Raw genomic sequence first — 22,014 nt, 5'->3', positions numbered from 1 at the left:
TTTTTATTAAATCAAAATACATATCAAGTATTCCTGGTGAAAATTTAGTGTCCGAATTAAGATACGCTGTAAGTGTAAATATACACACAGAATGTTGAAGACTTAGTTTAAAAAAAGAATGTAAAATATCTCACTAATAACTTTTTATATTGATCACATGTTAAAAAGATAACATTTTGCATATATTTGGTTAAATATAAGATATAATTAAAATTAGCTTCACCTGTTTCTTTTTACGCTTTAAATGTGGCTGTTAGAAAACTGTTAAATGAGATAAGTGGCTCGTATTGTATATCTATTGGACAGCACTGGTCTAGAATGCCGTTCCTCGTCTTTGTGTTAACTCTTACATTTATCCTTCAGAGCTTGGCTCAAAGGCCACCCCCTCTAAAAAGCTTCCCCGAGATAGGGTCTTTTATTTTTATTTAGTTTTATTTACTTTCATAGCTCTGTGTATGTTTCAGTGGTTGCCTGCCTTTAACTCCTCTCATTTATAATTATACATTTATTCAAATGATTACTTGATTCATGCCTGTTCCCCCACCAACCTCTAAGTTCCATGAGAGCAAGGCACCTGTCTGGCTCCCCTCTGCAAACCAAACATTCATCCAGAGCCTGGTGCCCGGATGGCTGCCAGTGGACACTTCAGAACACCACAAGAAGTGATTTTATCCACTGTTCTGCCTTCCCGTCCAACGGTCCCCAACCATCTCAGAGAGCCTAAGCACTCCCTCCCCCTAGAAGTGCCACTATAGCCCTTCAGTGTATAGATTCTACCTCTCCCAGGTGGAAAGTCTCCCTTTACAGCTGACCAGAATCTTTCCTGCTGCAAGCTGGCCGAGACCTTTGTTCCATCCTTAGAGGTAATTAAAGCAGTGTTTCTCAAACTTGAATGTGCATGCCAGTCACTTGGAACCTTGTGAAAATGCAGGCTCTGGTTCATCAGGTCTGGGATGGGACCTGAGATTCTCATTTCTAACAAGCTGCCTAGTGATAATGTTGATGCTGGTCCGCAGACCACACTCTGAGTAACAAAGATGTAGAGAATCTGGTTACTGCTCTACATATCCCCCAAGTTTTCTTCCTGCTCTGGACCTTCTGTAAATTAGACCAGGAGGGGTCTCTTGAAATTCATTTCCTGCTCCAGTGTACTCTACCAACCCCATACCCTGAAAAGAAACGTGGTACCTGTGGCTACTGTTGTCATCTGGTTTTCATTTTTAATTTGAAATAAACCTTTAAGCAGTTTTCAGAGTCAGGAAAGCCCTGGTGTGGATCATGGAGGTGTAACAATACCCTCCGAAGATAAAGTCACACAGCTGGAGATGCTGAACACCTCTCAAGCTTTGGCTGCGGTCTGCCACACCAGGCTGGTCCTATCAGCTCCTCCAGAAGGCTCCACTCTGCAGAGTTTGGGCTTGGACGCTGGAAAATGTTCTCTCTGATGTGCCCACTGGGAGCATCACAAACCAAGTGTGCGCCACTAGTCCCTCTGCAGGGCAGAGATGACCCCTCTGCCTCCCTGCCATGCTGACCCAGTGATGTCCGAGGGACAGAAGTGTCTTCCGGTAACCTCGATTGTGTGTGTGTGTGTGTCCGCGTGTGCGCGTGCACACGTTTGCATGTATGTCAGTTACACGTTTGGACATGGGGTCTGTGTGCACGTATCTGTGTGTACGTGTATGTATGGAGAGTGTGTGTATGCGTTGCCACCAGTGCTCGAGTTCGGTAAAGCTCTCATCACACAGAGCAGTGCTGGACTCTTTCTGCACGGGCCCGGACGCTGAACAGTGTCCCTAGATGGACCCCGCAGAGGTGACCGGCCCCACTGTCCCTTGCTGCTGCCGCTGCTGGCCCTTGCGTCTCCGAGCACCGGCGCCCGCCTCCTTGTTCTCCTTCCGGCCGGGGTTCCTGTTGGCATGCTCCCACCGGCCCTGGCCGCCCTTCCTCCTCTTCTGCCCTGTAAGAGTCAACAAAGGGCGTCCTGACACAGCAGGAGGCCCTGGGCATGGCCAAGGGCCCCAGGAGGAATGTGGTGAGGAAGCTGGGCGGGGGGAGGTGGGGAGGAGGCCCATAGGCAGTCGGGGTCCCCTCAAGGCCTCCTCTGAGAGGCAGCCACTGCAGAGGGCGCTGCAACATGGGTACTGAGAAGGGGTCCCGTGAGCCTTTTCACCCTGCACCCCTCGATGAACCAGACGCCCTCCTCTTCCTCACGTCTTCCTCAGACCTTTGATCCCAATGGGCCGAGGGCATCTCCCAGATGGTCACTGCAGCTCTCGGGACAGGCAGGACACCTCCCCCCAACCCGCCACTCCTCCACCCCGGGACACTGCCACATCATTGCCACCTGCAGGCTGTGTGACCTTGGACAAATCACTGCACCTCTCTGGGTCTTAACACCCCCTTCTACGTCCCCATCATCTGACCTCTGAGGGCGCTTCCAGTGCCGACATCCACTGGCTCAGAAGAAATGGGGAGGGATAGGGCCATAGCAGCTTCCCGGCCCATCACACAGCTGCGGGGCCCACTCTCTGTCTGGCATGGGTTTGCACAGTATGGGGTCCTGGCCTGAGCCCTCTCCTGGGCCACAGGCAGGAAGCAGAGCGGGTCAGAGCTCTCGTGGCTGCGCTGACCCCCGACCCCAGGGAGGTGAGGCCGCAGCTCACCCTCCGGGCAGGGTGTCCTCCGCCCCGTGCACCTCCGGGTCTCCTTGGTGTCGGAGCAGACGGTGTGGTCCCCCCCAGGGGCGTGCAGCACTCTCCGTGTCCTCTCCTCCGAGCCCCTCCGGAAGCCACAGAGCTGCTTCTTCTTGGAGCACGGCCCCCACAGAGACCACTCGCTCATTTCACATTGCGCTGGCAGGAGGGGAGGGAAGCAAGAGGACAAGGGGGTCACGTCTCCTCCCCTGGCCCCAGGTACCCCAGGGGAGCCCCTCCCATCTGCTTTCAGCCGCAGCCCCAGGCTAGAGGCGTCTTTAGCCCAGAAGGCAGAAGAGTCCTGAGGGGAAGCTCAGAGGGCGGTGGAGATGCGCTTTCGCTGCACAGGGCCCAGCCCACGCTCGCCCTGGCCAGACCCCCCCAGCCCGCCCCTCCTCCGGGGTCCTGGACCCTGGGCCGCAGCGTTTGCCCGCCGCGCCTTCCTGCCTTACCGGGGCTGCTGCACTCCATGGTGCCGTTGGCAGCCGCTGAGCCCTCGGGACAGGCGGGATAGCAGCGGCCCTTGTGCAGGTACAAGCTCTCCTTACACTTGGTGCAGAAGTTGTGGCTGAAGCAGGCCTCACAGTGTTCAATCTTGCATTCTGAGGAGAGGGCCAGATTGGGGGCCTCTGGCTCAGCCGCGGATGGACGCCTCCCCTGGTCCCCGTGGCCACCCAGCCACGCCCACTCACACAGGGCAGGACAGGGGTCTGGGGCTGCAATTACCGCAGGGGAGTCTTGGGACGGAGAGAAAGGAAGGCAAGGGGATGGGGGGAGAGGAGGCCAAAGCAGCCTTTCTTGAGGGCTGGCTGGGACTCTTGCCACGGTCAGCCAACCTCAGCCCCAGCCCAATCCCAGGCCCGAGAGCCCAAGGGGAGGCCCAAGAGAGCCGGTTTCAGAGGAGAGGAGATTAGTGGGGGCGAGAGGAGCGTCCCAGCCTCTCACGGCACCCCGAGGACCACCTAATCAGAGCTGAACCGAGGGATACAATGACACCCCGAGAGTGGCTGTGTGGTCTCCTCTCCCCCTACTGCTGGGCATCCACAGCACCCCAGAGCCCGGTTCTCCTGCTGCCTGGGGCAGCAAGAATCTGCCTGGAGTAGGGGAGAGCAATCCCGGGGCCAATTCCTCTGCCTCTACAAGGCCGGCTTCCAGGAACCACCTTGGTTGGACTCCTGGGTCCCTCCCCGAAGCCCTCCTGCCAGCTGTCCCTCCTCTGGGGAAGTGGTGGGAGGGTGGGTTGCCGGGCTAGGCTAGAAGCTGGAGGGGTCTTTCACAATCTCTCTCCTCCTGGATTGTGGGTGGAGCTGACTTCTCCCCAGTCTCCGCCCCTGAAGCCTGGGATGACAGTTTCCCAGAAGCTGACACAGCCAGGAACGCCCTACCCCAAATCCCTGAGGACCAGGATTCCAAAGGACCAGTCCCAGGGTCCTACCTCCGTGCTCACAAGCTTCCCAATGCCACCCCACCCTCCTCTGTGCCTCCTGGCCTCTGATTCCTGGGTTTGGTGGCAGGCAAAATATGAACAAAAGTAAGAATAACAGTAGCTGTTTATTGAGTGCCAGACCCTGAGGGCCTCCACATGACTCTTACAACAGCCCTAGGGGGGTAAAAGCAAGCAGCCACGTTTTGAAGATGAGGTTTTGAGAGGCTGCGACTTGCCCAAGGTCACACAATGAATAAGCAGCAGAGCTGGGATTAGAATCCAAGTCGGCTGAACTTGGATCAGTCATTTCCCCTGAGACCTCGACGTTATCAGCTATGAAAAGGGTACCATCACTTAAGTCCGTCTCCCTCCAAAGGTGGTTGGGAGGCTCAACTGATAGGAGGTCTGGAAATGCCTTCTAAACTCCAAGGCTCTGAACAGAATGGGAAGGTCACTGACATTGTTTACAGGAGAGTGTTCGCTGCATATGTCCCCCAGCCGAGAGGGAGGTGTGACAGCATGTGTCTTGGAGCATGTGGGACGGTAGCTGGTGCGAGAGAGCGGAGCAGAGTGAGAAGAGTGGGGGGAAAAGGGTGGGGAGAGAAGGCTGACCAGGGCTTGAATTTCCCTGCCCTCAGTGGAGCCAGCAGTGATCTTTTGGTTACGTGTCGCAGAGGCACCTTTCTGGCCGCAGTGCAGAGGGAGGGTGGAAGGGACGTGTCGCAGAGGCACCTTTCTGGCCGCAGTGCAGGGGGAGGGTGGAGGGACGTGTCGCAGAGGCACCTTTCTGGCTGCAGTGCAGGGGGAGGGTGGAGGGGACGTGATGGGACCCTGAATAAGACCACGGCAGTGAGGACGGAAAGAAGATGAAGGAGGCACAATTTGGTTATTGGATGGATGGGGTGGGGGCATAAACGAGAGGTTGGCTCTCAGGTCTGTGGCCTGGGTGATGGGTTGGGACACTGAGAGTGACCCAATACAGGTCAGCGCAGGTCTGGAGGGAGGAGATGTGGCTATGGTATGGGTTGGAAACGTGGGTGGGATGTCTGGGGAGAGGTCCGGTCAGCAGCTGGATTTTTAAATCAAGAACTCCCCTCCTCAGTATCCCTCTATTTCTCTTGTAGTCCATCAACAGTTCAAAGCACCGCCCCACCCCACCCCCGCCCCATGTCCAGAGCTTCCGGTGCCCTTACCCAGCCCCGCCCACACTCACTGATGCACTTGTTCATGTCAGGGTTGCGGGCATCAAAGTATCCAGGTGGGCAGGACGGCAAGCAGACGCCCACCTGGCGGATGTCGCTCCTCTCCAGCAAGATGAACAGCTTGGGTGAGCACTTAAGGCAGCCGTTGACCTCCGAACAGAGCTCACAGCCTTTGGCACAGGCCTGGCTCCCCTCGGCGCTGACTGCAAGGATGGAGCAAGGGTGAGAGGCAGCTGTGGGAGAGACCTCCATCTTTCCCAGAATCCCACAAGGATGGGAAGTGGGTAGACAGGAGTTTCAGCCCGTAGAATGAATGTGCTTCTCAGAAAGCACAGGCCAGGCTGGTAGCTCTCTGCAAGGCTGCTTTATAAACCTCCCCAGTATCTGCTTTCAAGGGAGCTAGCACAGCAAGAGCTGCCACCCACCCTAAATGCCTCTTTAGGTCCAGGTACAACACAAACTCACCCTCCAGGCTTGCTCCATCATCCCCAGAGGAGGCACTGAAGCTGCACCCATCCTGGAATTTACACATTCCCTCACCCCCACCCCCACCCCAGAGGAAGGAAAGCTCAGCCTCAGGTATGGATGGAGGGCTTTCATCCTTGAGAAAATTTTAAGGACGAGAGGCATAATGAGAAAGAGGCCACCTGCCCAGAGACAGGAAGACAGCTGGAATAACCTGCATCTAGAACAGTGCTCTCAAGCAGAGATGAGTCTGCTCCCCAGAGGACATTTGGCAAAGTCTAGAGACGTTTTGATTATCACACTGGGGGGGGCGGCGGGGGGGGTTGCTAGTGGCATCTGGGGGACAGAGGCCAGGGAGGCCGCTAAACATCCTACGATGCCGGGGGGGCAGCTCCTACAAAAACAATGTGGCCCAAGATGTCAAAGGTGCTGAGGTTGGAACCATCCTTTGAGCCAACGTGGTCCCCAGCCCCAGCGTCGAGTCTCAGACCTTTGATCTTGTTTCCTCATTCACTTGTTCAACCAACACTCACCTGGCCCCTCCCAGGTACCATGTGCGGTGTGAGTGCTGGCAACGTGGAGAGAAAGACGCCTGGCCAAGCTGAACTAATCTCTCAGGGGTGCAGACAGACCCGCAACCAGGAACATGCTGGCAGCCACAAGGCCAAGCGATAGAGGACCCAGAAATAAGGGAGGAAGGAGTCACAGAGGAGGTACCATTTGGGCCAGCTGTTGAAGAATAAGTAGTGATTTGTCCATTGGGAAGTGGAGACAAGGGCCCTCCAGGGGCAAGACCACAGAGGTGCAGAATGACCCCAAGGGAATTGCGGATAATTTGGAGTACGAGGGAAAGATATGGTGTCCTATCAGGAGGGGCCTTTTATATCATGCCAATGGACTTGAATTCCATCCTGTCGGGCAGCATTTCCCAAAGAGTATTCCTTGGAATGTGATTCCCCTAAATGTTCATAGAAGGATGTGGAGAAAAGGCCATTGCACCAGGTGAGACTGAGAACCACCGGATCCAACAAGTCTAAACAGGATTCTTTACTGCAGGACTTTTTGCAGCCTTTATTAGGCTCCTATGAATTAGAGTGACTCTGTAAAATGGGGAAAGAGTGAACTGCACCTCTGAGACATTTTGGCCACAGAACCCTTGTTTTGCAGAGTTTGGGGGCCATCTTCCTGAGAGCTGATCTGACAAAAGGAAGTCATTGGCAAGTTTTAAGCAGGAGAAACACCCAGTCTGATTTACATGTTGGAAAGCTTCCTCTGCAGCCTGGGGAGAGACCAGAGACTAGAGGACCTTTAGGGAGGAAGCTAACCTGATCATCCAGGTGAGAAAGATGAGAAAGTCTTAAACCAAGTTCTGTTCAGGGGAGATAAAGAGAAAACGATCTGAGAGTTGCTTAGGGGAAGCAATCAGTGTGGTCATGGTGACCAAGCGTAGCGGGAGGAGGCTGCGGTGCTTCCCGGGGTTCTGGCATAGGGGATGAGTGGGGCCAGTCACTAAAAGAGGAACCAGGCAGCGAGGTGCTGTAGATACAGGCTGGAGGCAGAGAGCCAGGGGAATCAGAACAGAGATGGCCAGGGGTCGTGCTGCAACGGAGGACCCAGAGCTCAGGCTGTGGCAGGCACTGCTCTCAGTGCTTTACAAGTATTAACTCATTTGAGCCTCACAACCCATGAGGGGGGTACTACTACTTTTATTTCATCCTCTTTCTCACAGATGAGGAAATGGAGAGGTCGAATTACTTAAACAAGGCTTCACCGCCAGTACGTGTTCCAGGCAGAGGGGACAAAGTTTATGAAAGCCAGGGGGTAGGACAATACAAGGTGACATGCAAACTGAAAGCATGGTCAGACTGATTTTTTTAAATAGAGAATTTATTTATTTATATAGAGTCAACGTTACCATTTAATTAATCAATGAATTTAAAACTTAATATTGGGGCTTCCCTGGTGGCGCAGTGGTTGAGAGTCCGCCTGCCGATGCAGGGGACACGGGTTCGTGCCCCGGTCCGGGAGGATCCCACGTGCCATGGAGTGGCTGGGCCTGTAAGCCATGGCCGCTGAGCCTGCGCGTCCGGAGCCTGTGCTCCGCCGCGGGAGGGGCCACAGCAGTGAGAGGCCCGCGTACCGCAAAAAACCCCACAAAACTTAATATCATTCTTGTTGGTTGGGTCATTGTAAGAGAAAAAAGAAAGGCTCCAAATGTGGTGTCGAAGTTATGAGGGAGCCCCCTTGGGATTAGTTTTCTACTTCGGGCCATTATTCAGCTGTATTACAAATTAATGTCACTATTGATTTTAGTACCACTTTTACTTCAAAGATATGAAGTTGTCTATACTCCAGGTTTTTATTTAAGTCACTATTGAAATGAATTCTCCTTCTGGGTTTTTGTCTTGGTTTCAAAAACCAAAGTCATCCAGGTGTCCCAGCTGTGGGCCTCTATCACTAGGCTCCCGTAACTCATTTATTCCTTCCTTATCACTACTGTTAAGGACAGATTTGCAAAGGGCCTTCTCAGAATCCTGCTGCCCGCCCCCCACTCAACCAACAACAGATCTCTGTGTGCATCTGCCTTCAGAGCTCTCAGTGACATGCAAGAGAAAGTGTGGTCCGTGGGGGATCTGAAATTAGTTCAGCGTGGCTGGTGTGTGGAGTGAGTGGAGAGGGAAGCAGGGGCCAAAGGAGGAACAGCCTCAAACCCTTATAAAGGAGTATGGACGTTACCCTAAAGGCCATGAGGAATCCCCGGGGGCTTTAAAACAGGAGACATGGCCAGGATTCCAGTTTAGAAAGATCACTCTGTGGTGTGGAGACCAGATTGTAGGGATGGCAAACCTGGAGGGAGGAGGACTCCCAGGTTCAAAGAGATGGAGCTGAAGCAAGAGGATGGACAGGTGTAGACAGAGGTGAGATATTCAGACGGTAGAATCAATGAGACTAGGTGATGAACTGGACGTGGGGTGAGAGCCCGGGGAAAGCACATGTCAAGGGTGATGCCTAGGCGTTGGGCTTGGGTGGTGGGGTAGCCGTTGGTCCTTCACCAAGAGAGGGCCCACAGGAGGAAGAGCAGATCTGGGTGGAGGAAATGATGACTTGTGTTGAGTTTGTGGTTCTCATGAGACATCCGGGGGGAGGTGTCTACTAGGCAGCTGAACCTGTGGGTCTGGAAGTCAAGAGAAACATTTTGCCTGGAGATGGAGACACGGAGCCCTTAATATAAAACAGTCATCAAAGGCCTTGAGGTCCGTGAGATGACTAGGAGAGAGGGTACAGACAGTGAGAAAAGGCATTAGCCATTGAAGAGAAGGACAGAAAAAGAAGGGCCAACTAAGGGGCTGAGGAGGACCCAGACAGGTAGGGACACTCAGAAGCTTGCTGCATCACGGAAGCCAAGAGAAGAGGACACTCAAGGGGGGAGCGGGGAGTCCAACGCCAAACGTTTCTGAGATGTCACGTAAGAAATCAGCCACAAACAGCCACAAATCAGCCACGTAAGGAATGGCATCCCTGGTGGGGGTGGAGAGTGGAGGGCAGTGGCTGAAGGGTAAAGGAAGGTGAGGAAAGAGAACCATCTCATTCAAGAGACTGGCTATGGAGAAGGGAGAGAACTCAGGGATCCGTCCTGGGAGCCATCATTGGGGGTTAAATCCGTGGGAGAGGAAAGCGTCCTGGGGGAAGGAGCTGTGCAGCTTGAGAAGAGGATCAAGAACTGCAGCCCGGGCAGTACTCGCATTCAACACACAAGTAGAGGAAGGTGCCCGGAAAGAAGCTGAGAAGGAATAGCTGGAGAGATGGAAGGACATTGACGGGGGTGGGGGATGGAAACCGAGTGGAAAAGGGCGAGATCTGTGGGGACCGGGGCTGGGAGGAGACCGTGAGTGGGGAGCCCTGGGCAAATCTACAACATGTGCACTAAGAGGTGATTGGGTGACCTCAACAAAGGCAGTTTGGTGGAGTGGTGGGATGCCAGCCAAACCACAGGGGGCTGAAGAGTGAGTGGAGGGGATAGAGGTGTGGGGGGGGGGGTAAAGTGAGGAGAGGGACAGAGGGGGTCAGGGAACACAGACAGAAAGGAGAGGCCAGCTGGGGGTGGGGAATGTGATCACAAGACAGAGGCAGGGTGAAGTGATGGAGTGAAGACCCAAGGATATGAGAGGGTCAAGATACAGAGCTCAGGTGGTAAGACAGGCCTTGAGGCTTGGGGCTGGGGTCAGGGACAAGAGACTAGGGAGCTGAGCTCCATGAGGTTTGGGGGCTCAGGAAGGGAGAGTGGTGCTCAGCAAGGAGGAGAGGGGCTTGGTGATGGGCAGGGGCAGTCCGATGAGGAAAGAGACACTTATCAAGGGGAATGGGAACCAAAGGGTGTTCTCGGCTTAGTGAGGCGAATAGATAGGCAGCGAGCGGATGGAAAGCCAGAGTGGAGGGGGCTCTGTGTGTGCCGGGGTCGGGGGTGTCCAAGGAAGATGCTGGGTATGGGCAGAGGTTACATAATGATTCAAAGGGAGAAACAGGCTCATTCATTCCACAGACGTTCACCGCACACCTAACACGTGTCAGAACTGCTAGGAACTGGGGATGTGGAGATGTAGCAACAAACGCCCGCCTAGGGCTGGCTGCACACTGTGGGGACTAGGAGCGATGAAGGGCGTGCCCTTATGCGGCAGGCTAGGTGAAGAGGGCGTGCAGACAGGAGAAACAGCCTGTGCAAAGGCTCTGAGGCACTGACCATCCGAGGGCATCCACAGAATGGAAAATAGGGCTTTAGTCTATTGACAGGGAAAGGGACCTCAGAAGGGCGTGGTCAGATTCACAATCTGAAATGCTGCCTCGGGCTTCTGTGCCCCTGGCAGGAGGGTTGCGTGCAGGGGAGGCTGCCTGGCAGGGCTGGAGCCTGGCTGAGGATGGGTGGGCTCAGTGATGGGGAGAGCGCTCAGGGAGCCGATGGAGCCTCCTTCCAAGCTCTTCACAAAACCCCCTCATGCAGTTCTGCCCTTCCCACCCCCACCCTACTGCCCCCACTCGCAGGCACTCAGTGGAGCCTGAGTGCATGAGCCAGGAAGGCAAGGCTGTGTCCTCCTCCCTTCCCTGGTGCTTCTCGCCCCTTCATCCCCATGCAAACCCCTTTCGGGCTGATGTTTCTACAGTCAGGCCTTGCCCCAGGGTGGCTCAGCCCCCACCCTGCTGAAGAATGGCTTCTGGCCACAGTGCCTGCTCTCCAGGGACTTCACTTCTCCCAGGTCCCCAACTTTCTCATCTCGAGATCCTTCCAAAGCCCCAATTCTGATGGTGTCACACCCCTGCCTAAAACCCATCAATAGCTCCCTATTGGCTGCAGAATTAATACCCCACTCTTCCACCTGGCCTAAAAATCTTCCATAGGCAGATCCCATCCACCTCATCTCTTCACACTACCTCTAAGCAATATGGAATTATTTTTGTTCCTCTGAACACATCACACTACTTCACATCTCTGTGCCTTTGCTCAAGCTGGTCCTTCTGCCTGGAACACCCTCTGCCTCCTCTTGAGCTTAACTCTTTCAAGCCTCAGAACTAAGGTCACCTCCTACAGGAAGTCTCCATTGATCTCACCTCCATGTAAAATCTGGATGGAGTATTTCTGTGTGTTCCCTGCCCCCAGTACTTGAATCCATCATGGTAGACGTCACCTTGTGTCGTTATTATCTGTTAATATGTCTTTGCTTCTCATTAGAAAGAGCTTTGGAGGGTGGAGCCTGTCTTGTTTCTGAATGGGAGCCCAGTAAGGGGTGAGGCTCCACAGAATGTAGGGCTGAGGATGTGATGAGTGAGGCAGAGGCTCAGGGAGGGGGTTATACGGATGGAGCTTACTGGGGGGCTTGATAAAGTGTGGGGAGCAATACAGGATAGGAATGAGGAGTTACGGGGGGTTGGGTGAAGGTCAATGCCAAGGGAGGGGAACTCTCCATGACCCAGAGGAGGGCTGACCTTTGTTTGGGGGTGGTATCTAGTCTTGGAGGAATTAGACTCGGTGAGAGAGCCCGGAGTTAAGTGGGTGGGGGCAAGGGCAGGGCAGGGGGGGTGACAGGAACTGACACCTCGCTGAGCGTGTTGAGGCCACATGCTCTCCCAGGAGATGTGCCCATTCCTGGTGCCCTGGGCACATCCCCCGGGAAGATCCGGCATCCTTTAACTCAGCTGTGAGCTTAGTTTAGACCTACACTTTTTCCTCGACTGGGCCCAAATAGACTTTAACTGGCCTGTTTGCCTCCCATCTCGAGCCACCTCCCCTCGCCCTGTCCTGCAGCCACACCACACTGCTCCCCTAATTCAGACCTCTCCGTGGGTCCTCATTACCCACAGCTCAAGTCAGGTCAAGGGCCAGCTCCTCAGCCTGGCAGGTACCAAGCGCTCCACCCTCCGACCTCTGCCCACTTGTGCGGCATCGCTCCCAGGATGCTCCCTCAGCCCAGGCAGCTTCCGTTGCTCTACCCTATGGGCATTCAGCTTTTTGTTTTAACAGCACAACCCTTCTTCTCAGTAGAAAAGAGCATCCACGTACAACACAGAATGAGCAGGGCGGCTCCAGTGAAAACCTCAGGGCTCCCTAGAACTGCACCCAGAAACCACTCCTCTAGCTACCCCTAGCTGCACCCCATTTCCTGCACAGTCTGTGCCGCGTCCCAACTCCTCACCTTCGGACAGGCTGGTCGCCTGCCTGGAGTGCCCTCCGCCTCCCCCACCCCCCCACTCCCTTGCCTGCACATCAACTTCATCTTTAAAATCACATCTCAGGAGTCACTCCCTCTGGGCCCTCGCAGCCCTCGTGGTTCCTTTCCACATCCTCCACGCCAGGTTAAATTGCCTCTTCCCCCTTCACCCACGGGCTCCTCATGATCCGTCTCTGCCACCCGGGGCCGGGCTCTGGGGGTTCGCAACGGGCGAGTGGGGAATGGCCCAAGGAGTGAATGGGGCTTCAGCCAGGGAAGAGGGATTCTACAGATGGTTAGTGGCGGAGGGGAGGAAGGCTCCAGTTGGAGGACTGGGCAGTGAGAAGGGGCAAAAAGGGGAGTCCAGAGAAAGACAAATATGATATGATATCCTTACATGTGCAATCTAAAAAAGTGGTACCAATGAACATATTTACAAAACAGGAATAGAGTCACAGCTGTAGAAAACAAACTTATGGTTACCAAGGGGGAAGGGGAGGGGAGGGATGAATTGGGAGATTGGGATTGACATATATACACTAGTATATATAAAATAGATAACTAATAAGGACATGCTGTATAGCCCAGGGAACTCTACTCAGTGTTCTGTCGTGACTTGTACGGGAGGAGAATCTGGAAGAGAGTGGATTTATGTACACGTGTGGCTGGTTCACTTTGCCGTGAGGCGGAAGCTAACACAGCATTGTGGATCAACTATATTCCAATAAAAATTAATTTAAAAAACGGGGAGTCCAGCTTCTGGAAGAGTCAGGGTTCAGTGAAAGAATGCAGGCTTCATGGGGGGCAGGACTGAGTGAAGGGGCCCAGGAATCAGATGGGAGAAGGGTCTCAGTAAGGGGAGGGGCACTCAGTGAGAGGCATGGTGAGGGAAAGATGGCTCCGTGATGGGCAGGAAATACAGGTGGGGAGACGGTCAGCAGAGGGCAAGGGCCAGTGAGGGTGAGTGAAGAGAGGGTTCGGGGAGGGGAGGTGTCCTCAGTGAGTGGGACAGGAGGAGGACGCCCTGTCAGGGTTTAGGACTCACAGCTAAACTTCTCCCCTCTCTGCAGGGACACCATCTCTCAGACCTAAGATCACACATTTCTGGGCTCAAAACTGGTGTGTGGCTCTGGATCAGGGCTATACTGGGTGGCTTCTGGTGGCCCCACTGGCATGCAGTCACGGGATGGCAGCGTCGACAGACCTGAGGCTCATATACACAGCAAGCCTGCCTCTGCCCCCCAGGCTGCCCACTGCCCTTGCACGTGCTAGGGGCCAGAGCAGCCACACGTGCTGTCTCCATCCTTTCTTCCCTCCTCCACTCCCATGGAAACCCTGGGGCAAAATGGTCCACAGGTTGTTTATATAATAATGATACGCATTGAAAAGAGCGGATATATGTATATGTGTAACTGATTCACTTTGCTGTATACCTGAAACTAACACAACATTGTAAATCAACTATACTCCAATAAAAATTTTTTAAAAAGTGCTTTCTGGTGGCGCAGTGGTTGAGAGTCCGCCTGCCGATGCGGGGGACACGGGTTCGTGCCCCGGTCCAGGAAGATCCCACATGCCACGGAGCGGCTGGGCCCGTGAGCCATGGCCGCTGAGCCTGCGCGTCCGGAGCCTGTGCTCCGCAACGGGAGAGGCCACAGCAGTGAGAGGCCCGCGTACCGCTAAAAAAAACAAAAAACAAAAAAAAACCACGACATGCATCCTGACCATACAGAGCTTGATATTTCACAAAGGTTTCACAATATGTGTACCTATTATCTCATGTAACCCTCACTGTATTCCTATACAATCACACTTGCAGCTTTATGGTTATAATTTCACAAGTATTGCCTAGCAACGTCTACCCCCATATCCCCCCCGAGCTTCTGTCCATTTTGGACCCTCGTTGCATCTTGAGTCTTTCCCACACCTCTCCCCAACCTCGTCGCATCCTTGATGGTGATCGAGGATGTCTGTCAGTGACACCGTTTGGTAATAAACACTGGGCTAAATGCTGTTGAGGCTGGGAGATGTGGCTCTATCAAAAGTGGGCACATCAAAATCGCTGCATTTGACTGGCTGTTGCTGGGAGTGGCCCATTCTGATGGCCAGACCAGTACTTTTCTCTTTTTTTAGTGCAAGAGATGAACCCAGGTCTTCTGACACCCCCCCCGGTGTAGGTGAGTGTGCGGCTCACCAGTGGAAGCGTGACCACTAGTGCACATCACATGAGGATGAGTGGCCTCTCGCATTCTTTCTCTCCTCTCGGAAATGCAGGAGACTGATTATAAATCACTAAACCGCATCTGGCCCGTGGAGTCCAAAATACTGGCCACAACAGATGAGAAGGGAGGAAAATCAAGGCCTCACTGCTGATTGAACCTAACCGTCTCTAATTGTTTGTTAAGCCAGGGATTTTCAGCTTCACCAGTTCTCTGAGCTTCTCTCTCTGGGCTGGGTTCTGGCCTTGGCCACTCCCGTGGAGACCCAACCAAACTCCATTGCCTTTCAACCTTTCCTGGCGGACCTCGGTCGGAAGGCCTCAGAAGTGAAGCAAGAGATGGTCGGACTAGACTTCAGAGGAGCTGTCTGCCTGGGGGCGTGACATCTCTTCCGGGGGATGCTGAGAGACAGATAGGCTTGGGTCGGGCCTCCACCCCACTCCCTGGCACTGTCCCTCACACGCAGTGGCCACTCCCACGACACGATGGCAGGTACTGAACCCCCATCCCTGGAGGCATCAAGTGGAGCATGGGGGACCTGCTCTCAGGACTGCCTAGGATGGGATCCTGGGAGGGACGGCGAGGATGGTGGGGACAGGTAAACTCCTTCAGGCTCTGTTTTCAAGAAGACTGGGCTCACAGGGACCAGGAGACCTGGGTTCCAATACTGACTGTGTGTCCTTTGGAATATCATCTCTTCCCCTTTCTTAGCCTCAGTTTTCCCATCTGTACAATGACAGGATTTAATTTTTTTAGGCTGTGAAGACCCTTTCCTCCAATGACATCTTACGTGGAATCTTCCCAAAAGCAGGGAAGAGGGAAGCTGCTCTGGTTTGAAGGTGGGGGGGCCAGCCTCCCGCCCATGGCCTCCCCTTCACCCCCCGGCACACATCTCTGAATCCCACTGGGCAGGGTTAAAAACCACTGCAGTGGACTGTCCCACGACCTTCTCTGCTCCATTGTTTCTGCCCCGTGATCTGGGCAGGGACGTCTGTTGCCCACCACGAGGCTGTGTGGGGTTCCTGGCCCCGAGGGGTTAAGGGCTGCACTTCAGACGCCACTAAAAGAAAGGAGCCCTGAACTCCTGTCCATAAAGGGGGGACACAGCACCCCAGGAGCACCGGGCCGGGAAGCACTTCCATGGATACCACACAAAGCTGGTGTTATATCAAAGGGCAGAATCCACAAACTGGACCCTCACAAGAGAGGGGTTAATCTAGAAAGCAGAGTCTACAAAGGGGAAAACAGACAGAGTGAGTAATCTACAGAGTGGGTAATCTCAATAAATTAATCCACAAACTGGATAATCCACAAACAGGATAATCTACTGAGTAATGTAATAGACAAAGTAGAAATCTGCAATGGTCATCATAGAATGAAACGACCAAAGGCCCTAGTCCCCAGACAGCACCCTCACCACCACCACTCCCAAGGCCCACGGTGGTCCAGCCGCATCCGTTACTCACTCCGCCTCTGCCTCTTCCCCTTGATCCCCCGGCTGCCGGCAGCGAGATGCATCCAGCTCAGAACCAGGGCCACCACACACAGCCCAAGCCGCATAGTCACTCGCCAGCTCAGGCCCCTGGTGGGAGGGGTGGTCTCTGGGGGGTGGATGGCACGGGGCTCTTGCTAACGCCTCCGGGGCTGGGTCAGCAGCAGGAGGCCCAGGCCTGGGCTGTATCCCAAATCCACCATAATCTCAGCTGGGGACAGAGAGGGTGTGGGGAGCCCACTTCTCCATCAGCCCATAAGGAGGTCCAGAGAGCTTTCCTCAAAGGCACCTTGGGGTGTCACATGGGAGAACTCTTTGTCCTTCAGCAGGGACACCTCCAAAAACCAACCTGTTGGGGGAGGAGAGAGAAGGGTTAATTCTGGGGAAACATGGGACCCCCCAACCTATGCCACCTATGCTCCCATGCGGTCCCCTACCCAGGAGACTGTGAGAACTCAGAATGTTTGGACATTACAAGTTACCCACCTGGCGCCCCTGTAGGAGAAATCTGCTCCTCTTCCTATCTTGTAAGAGTCCCTAACATGGGATGGGAGTTGGCTACCCAAGTAGTTGGAATATGGTGGACACTCAAATCAAACTTGTGGATCACTGGAAACCAGCTGCCTGGTTTCCGACCTGCCCAATGTTAGGAAGTCCTTCTTTAGGTCTACCCTACAGACTTCATGCTGCAGTAACATCGTGTCTCTTAAAGAGCAGCTCTCTCTGTCCTTCTGTGAGTGACCCTTCAGCCTTCTCTCCCCAGTGCTGAGTCACCAATGTGCCTTTCACCTGCCTGGAGCTAGAGCAGTGGCTCCCGACAAGCTGGCAGACCCTGCATGGCCCTCTGGGCTTGGCGGGAGAAAAGGAAGTAAGGTTTCCCCTGGCCACAGAAACTCTGACACAGCAGGCCCTGCGGGCCTGGCCTTTGTGAAAGGATAAAAGAGGCAGCGACGCCCGCCCTGGCCAGAGACACAGAGAATGGGGATAATCCCCCTGCCCAGCGAGAGCCAGGTCTGTGGACCCGCTGGCCCGGGTGATGGGGGCAGGGGGAGCTGGTCCCTCCCCGGTGAAATGTGTCTGGGAAGTTGGAGCCCAACCTGGGAGTCAGGGGACGAAAACCCACTTCCCACTCACAGTATCGCACACTTTCACAACAGATGCCTGCACGGCCATTGGCCCACACACTTGCTGCACACACACCCACACCCACACAGGGACGGGAGGAAACAGAGAGCCTTAGAGAAGCTTTGTAGATGCCAGAGAAGCATCACCCTCCCACCGGCTGCTTAAGATGCCCTTGGACAAGTCACTTAGCCTCTCTGAACCTCAGTTTCCTCATCTATGAAATGGGGATAAATATTTCACAGGTTTGCTCTGAGAGCCGGCTGAGTTTTGGCTTAACGAATGAGAAAGCTGAAATGCTAGAGCGGAGGTGTCCCTCCCAACCCCGTCCCAATCCTTTCCCCCTTCGCCTCCAGGGAGGCCCCAGGAGAGCCCACCTGCATGGGAGATAAATCATTATCCCACAAGGGAGTTCAGCACTCCCTCCTTGGCCTCTCCCACCGGCTTTGAAGGCCAGACACACTCAAGTGGTTAAGCTGCTTGTGAGAAGTGTTTACATGAGACTGATGGATCCCACCTGGTGCTGTGGCCCGAGCCTGCGGAGATGCCCCCAGCCACCCCCAAGCGCCCCGTCAGCTGCCAGCCCCTACCTGCCCTTCCAGTACTCCCTGCGTGAACCGCCAGAGCCTTCCCGCCTTCTCCAGCCCCCACCACACACTTCCATCACCCACAGATTGCAGACGTCCGGCTGAGCTTATCAAACCGGGGTCTTCAGCTCCAAGTACACAATCCCAGACGCTGGCCGTAGAGTATGATGGTTAAGGTCATAAACTTCAGAGTCAGACTGCCTGGCTTTGAATGTTGCCTCTGCTACTCATTAGTTGTTACCTTAGGCTAGTTGCGTAGCTGGTCTGAGCCTCAGTTTCTTTATCTACAAGAGGGTGGTTGTTGTTTTTAGAGCTTAAGTGAGTTAATACATGAAACTGCTCAGAACGGTGCCTGGCACATAGGGACTCAGTAAATGCTGTATTTTCTATGACCAAGACTGCATTTTGTGTCCACCTTCTGATGGCCATCTAAAAAGCAATAGAAAGAGTTTTCATACCATCTGGATACTTATCTTAACATTGAGCACTCTTATGCCATTTCCATATTTGCATTTATCTTTATGGTTGATTGCCTTGGCCCCAGTGATCACTCAGAGTGATAGGGTTAAACTTTAATGGTGGCCTGTCTCAAACTGAGGTCTGAGGACCCCTGGCAGATGCATTCTCAGGGTGCCCTGAGTCCTTAAACTTGACAAACACTGGAGGAAGACCGCATCGGACAAAGCTGGTGTTAAATCCTGAGTGTGTGAGGCTTTGGTCTCACTGTGTGATCAGTAGCCCTGGGTCCTTGGGGTAGAACAGGTCTATGCATCTCTGCACTCCCTCTACCTGCCCAGCACGGTGCCTGGTACTTCAGAGTTAGTGCACAGCAAATGTTATCACCCTTCCTCTCCCTCCCTCTACTTCCCCCTCAGTCCTCCTGGGTCTTAGCTTTCAGTCTGGTCCTTGCCAGGGAGGATCTTCCAACCCACTCCCACCAGTATCCCCATCAAACCATGATCTCAGCAGGGAAATGGGGAGGAGGCTGCAGATCTGAATGTCACTGGAGAAAGTGGCACTGGCCTTCCTTGCCCATCACTGGATAGGAAGAGTTTCAATACAGAATCAACCCTGGAAAGGAGCTAAGAGTTCATTCTATCAGGGATACAAGCAACAAATAGGAGGGACACTGGGTGTGGAGAGGGTGAACTGGAGGGCAAATGTCCCATCCAAAGGGAGCATCTGCTCTTCCATTCCAACTGACAGTTGATAGGCAAAAATACTGGTTCCACGTTGCTAGATCTTCTGATTTTTTAAAAGAGAAGTGGAAAACTCTGAATTTTATGTGATATCTGATTTTAAAGGCAGGACAGGTCTCAGACTAGGAATGCTGCAGTACCAAGCCCCAGAAGGTCACAGGTCCCTGAATCCACATCCTTCCAGAGAGGAGGTCCCTGCCCCCTCCCCCCACCCCATCCCCCCCCACACATATGCAGTGGGTACACACACACAGACAACCTTGGACCAAGGCTGAGAGAGGGGATAGGAGCTAATGACTCTCTTCTAAGTAGCCTGTCTCTTTTCCCTCGGTTCCTCTGACCCTTTGGCTACATGGCACAGGCAGGTCCTATTTGGAGGCCCATCACTCTGCACCGGCAGAGCCAGCAATGGGAACTGCTGGCAGTGATCAAGGTCTCAGGCATCCATGGGGGTGAGGAGGGGCATGTTGTCTCTGCCAGGGTCGGGGTGAGGGATTCACATTCATGACGTGCCTGCACCACCTGCCGTGCGCCAGGCCCTCACTGACTCCTCACCACAAGGCTAAGAGGAAAGCAGAATTACTCCCACTTTATGGGCACGGACAGGTTAAGGGTCTTGGGGTTACAAACCTAGTCAGTGAGCGAAGGGTTTGCTGCTCAGGACTGGGGATCTGGAGGGCAGAGCAAAAGGCGCAGGGAGCGGAGGGGTGTAGGGCACAACCCAGCTTGGGGAAGGGGTGGAAGGCAGAGGCAGAGGCTGGGGCCCAGGAGAGAGGCCCCACGTGCTAGGTGGTCCGAGGAGGGGAGGACAGACTGGGGAGGGGCGCACGGCTAGGGGTGGTGCTGAGGGCGGGGACTCAGTGCCCCCAGAAGTCTGGATAAACTTTCACCTTCTTCCCTGCAACGCTATTTGGATAAATCGGTACCCGGTCCGGGGCCGGATACAGACCCAGAAATGTAAACCATCCAGATAATTTCTCCTTAGCCCTCCCCAGGACCAGCTACGGGTGGAGAGGGCTGGCTGGCGGGGGCAGAAGGATTGCTGGGCTGGGGGCGGGACCTAGTACGTGCCGGCCCGACCTGTCGGGATTAGCGTGTCTGCCGGAGCCAAGCCAGGTGCTGGGGCCGACCGTCCCCCCGCCCCCCAACGCCAAGGGCAGCGGGGAAGGGCTCCTTCGCGCCCCTTCATCACGACTCCAAGCGCTCAGAGCCTTCCTCCATATTATCGGGAGAGGCCCAACAGGTGCAGGGGGAGGGGAGGTGGACCTGAAGTCCCCCTGACTGCCCCCCAAAATCCAAGAGAACTCTCCAAGTCCAATAGGTGGGTTTCACAAGAAAACCCTTGCCCCAAGCTCGCGCACCCGGAATCCGACCCGGCCCTCCTGGGAGCCGTGGGTTAACAAACAGCCCCCATCTTTCCCCAACCAAGCAAGACCGTCTGTCCCTCAGCCCCCCGAACCCGCGGGACAGTGAGCCGCGCCACCCCGCAGCGCACCGTGGGGGCGCGGCACACACCGCCTGCCACGTCGGACCCGGGCCCGGGCTGCGGCACTGGGGGTGGTAACTAGAGGCCGTGGGACTCGGGGGAATCCGAGGCGAAGACACCAGGAATCAAGAGCTTCTGGATCGGGGGTGCTGGACAATAGGTCTGGTGGATTTGGGGAGTTCAGAACTTCGAGTGAGCACGATCACCGGGGGCTGCCGGGTTGAGGGCAGCCCGAGGCAGCACCGCGAGGAGGCTGCCCACTGGCTTAAGGGATGCCGGGGGTGGGAACGGCAGGATTCGCAGGAGGGACTCCAGAAGGTGCCCTCCCCCGCCCTCGCTGACCCGACAGCAGTCATAAGTCCCCTTGCTCTGGCGGTCTCCCCGCCCCCCCTCCCCCCGCGCTCAGCTCGGTCAAGCCCAGATGAGAGGGCCCACGGCGACCCAGGTCCCAGTGGAAGGGGGCGCTAGGGAGGAGGACGGGGCAGCTCCGTGGGGACTCACCTCCGCGCTGCCAGCCGCGGCGGGGGCAGGCCCGGGAGGGGCGAGGGCGCGGCCGGCTCACCCGCCCGCCGCGGAACTGTCCTGGGCGCCCAGCGCGCCCGCGCTCCGCCCGCCGGTTTCCAAGTTGCTCAATCTGCGGGCGGCTCACGCCCTCCGGGGCCAGCGCCCCACCCGGCGCATCGGTCCTCCGGGGCGGTCCGGTCCGGCCCTCCTCTCCACAGTGCCCCACTCGGCCGATCCGCTCCCGGCTCTCTGCCCGCGCCGGGGCTCTCCGTTGCGCCTCGGCTCCGCCGGAGCTCCCAGCCGGGAGAGGGGCTAGTCCTCCTAACGCACGAGGGAGGGAATCCCCCCCGCCTTTGCAGTCCCACCCCCGAGCCGGCCCCCCTTCCCGGGATCCGCAGCAAAAAACGGACTGGAGCGCCAGGCCCGGGAGTTCGTAGCCCCCCTCCCGCGCGCACTTGCCCCCAACTGGGGCGCTGCGCTTGGAGCGCAGGGCGGGCACCCGCACACTTGGTCTGGACCCTGGCGCAGACCCTCTGTCCTTGTCTCCTCCCCTTCCCCCACTCCGCATCCTGGGGATTCCACGCAGCCGGAGCACCGGCTGCAGCTCCAGGCATCTTGGGGTCAGAACAGGGCCGGGGAGCCTCTCGAAACCTCAGTTTCCCCATCAGGAACCTGGAAAGTGACAAGGAACAGGCTCAACGGGGCCTGTGGTCCTGGCCACGCCCTCCTCTTCTCAGAGTCAACTCTTCATAGCATCTTCCCAGTGCAGAGGAAATGTGAGGCTATAACGTCCCGGGAACCCAGGTGAGGACCCTCCACTGGGACCTGGTGCAGGAGAGCGAGGTCGATTTTGAAATAAGACGGAGATTCAAATCCCTGCTCCATTACTTACCAGCTGTGTGGCCATGCCTAAGTTAC

The 22,014-nt window shown here is 55.3% G+C and overlaps 1 protein-coding gene across 1 annotated transcript; it reads right to left on the bottom strand.

Annotated features, from left to right (window-relative positions):
- RSPO1 (R-spondin 1) lies at positions 1–16,998 on the bottom strand. The gene is made up of 5 exons (XM_022574962.2): positions 16,173–16,998; positions 5,336–5,527; positions 3,149–3,298; positions 2,667–2,855; positions 1–1,960 (listed from the first exon to the last, which is right to left on the bottom strand). The coding sequence occupies exons 1-5, from the start codon at positions 16,264–16,266 to the stop codon at positions 1,797–1,799; spliced, it is 789 nt and encodes a 262-aa protein (XP_022430670.2). The 5' UTR covers positions 16,267–16,998; the 3' UTR covers positions 1–1,796.
- Positions 16,999–22,014: the final 5,016 nt, after the last annotated feature.

The sequence above is a fragment of the Delphinapterus leucas genome, chromosome 1 (genome assembly GCF_059928025.1).
Source record: "Delphinapterus leucas isolate spDelLeu-1000000601 "Yukka" chromosome 1, BTC_Dleu_Yukka2, whole genome shotgun sequence".
NCBI classification, from domain to species: domain Eukaryota; kingdom Metazoa; phylum Chordata; class Mammalia; order Artiodactyla; family Monodontidae; genus Delphinapterus; species Delphinapterus leucas.
The sequence above is the reverse complement of the archived record's forward strand: the minus strand, read 5'-3'. Positions and strand labels throughout refer to the sequence as shown.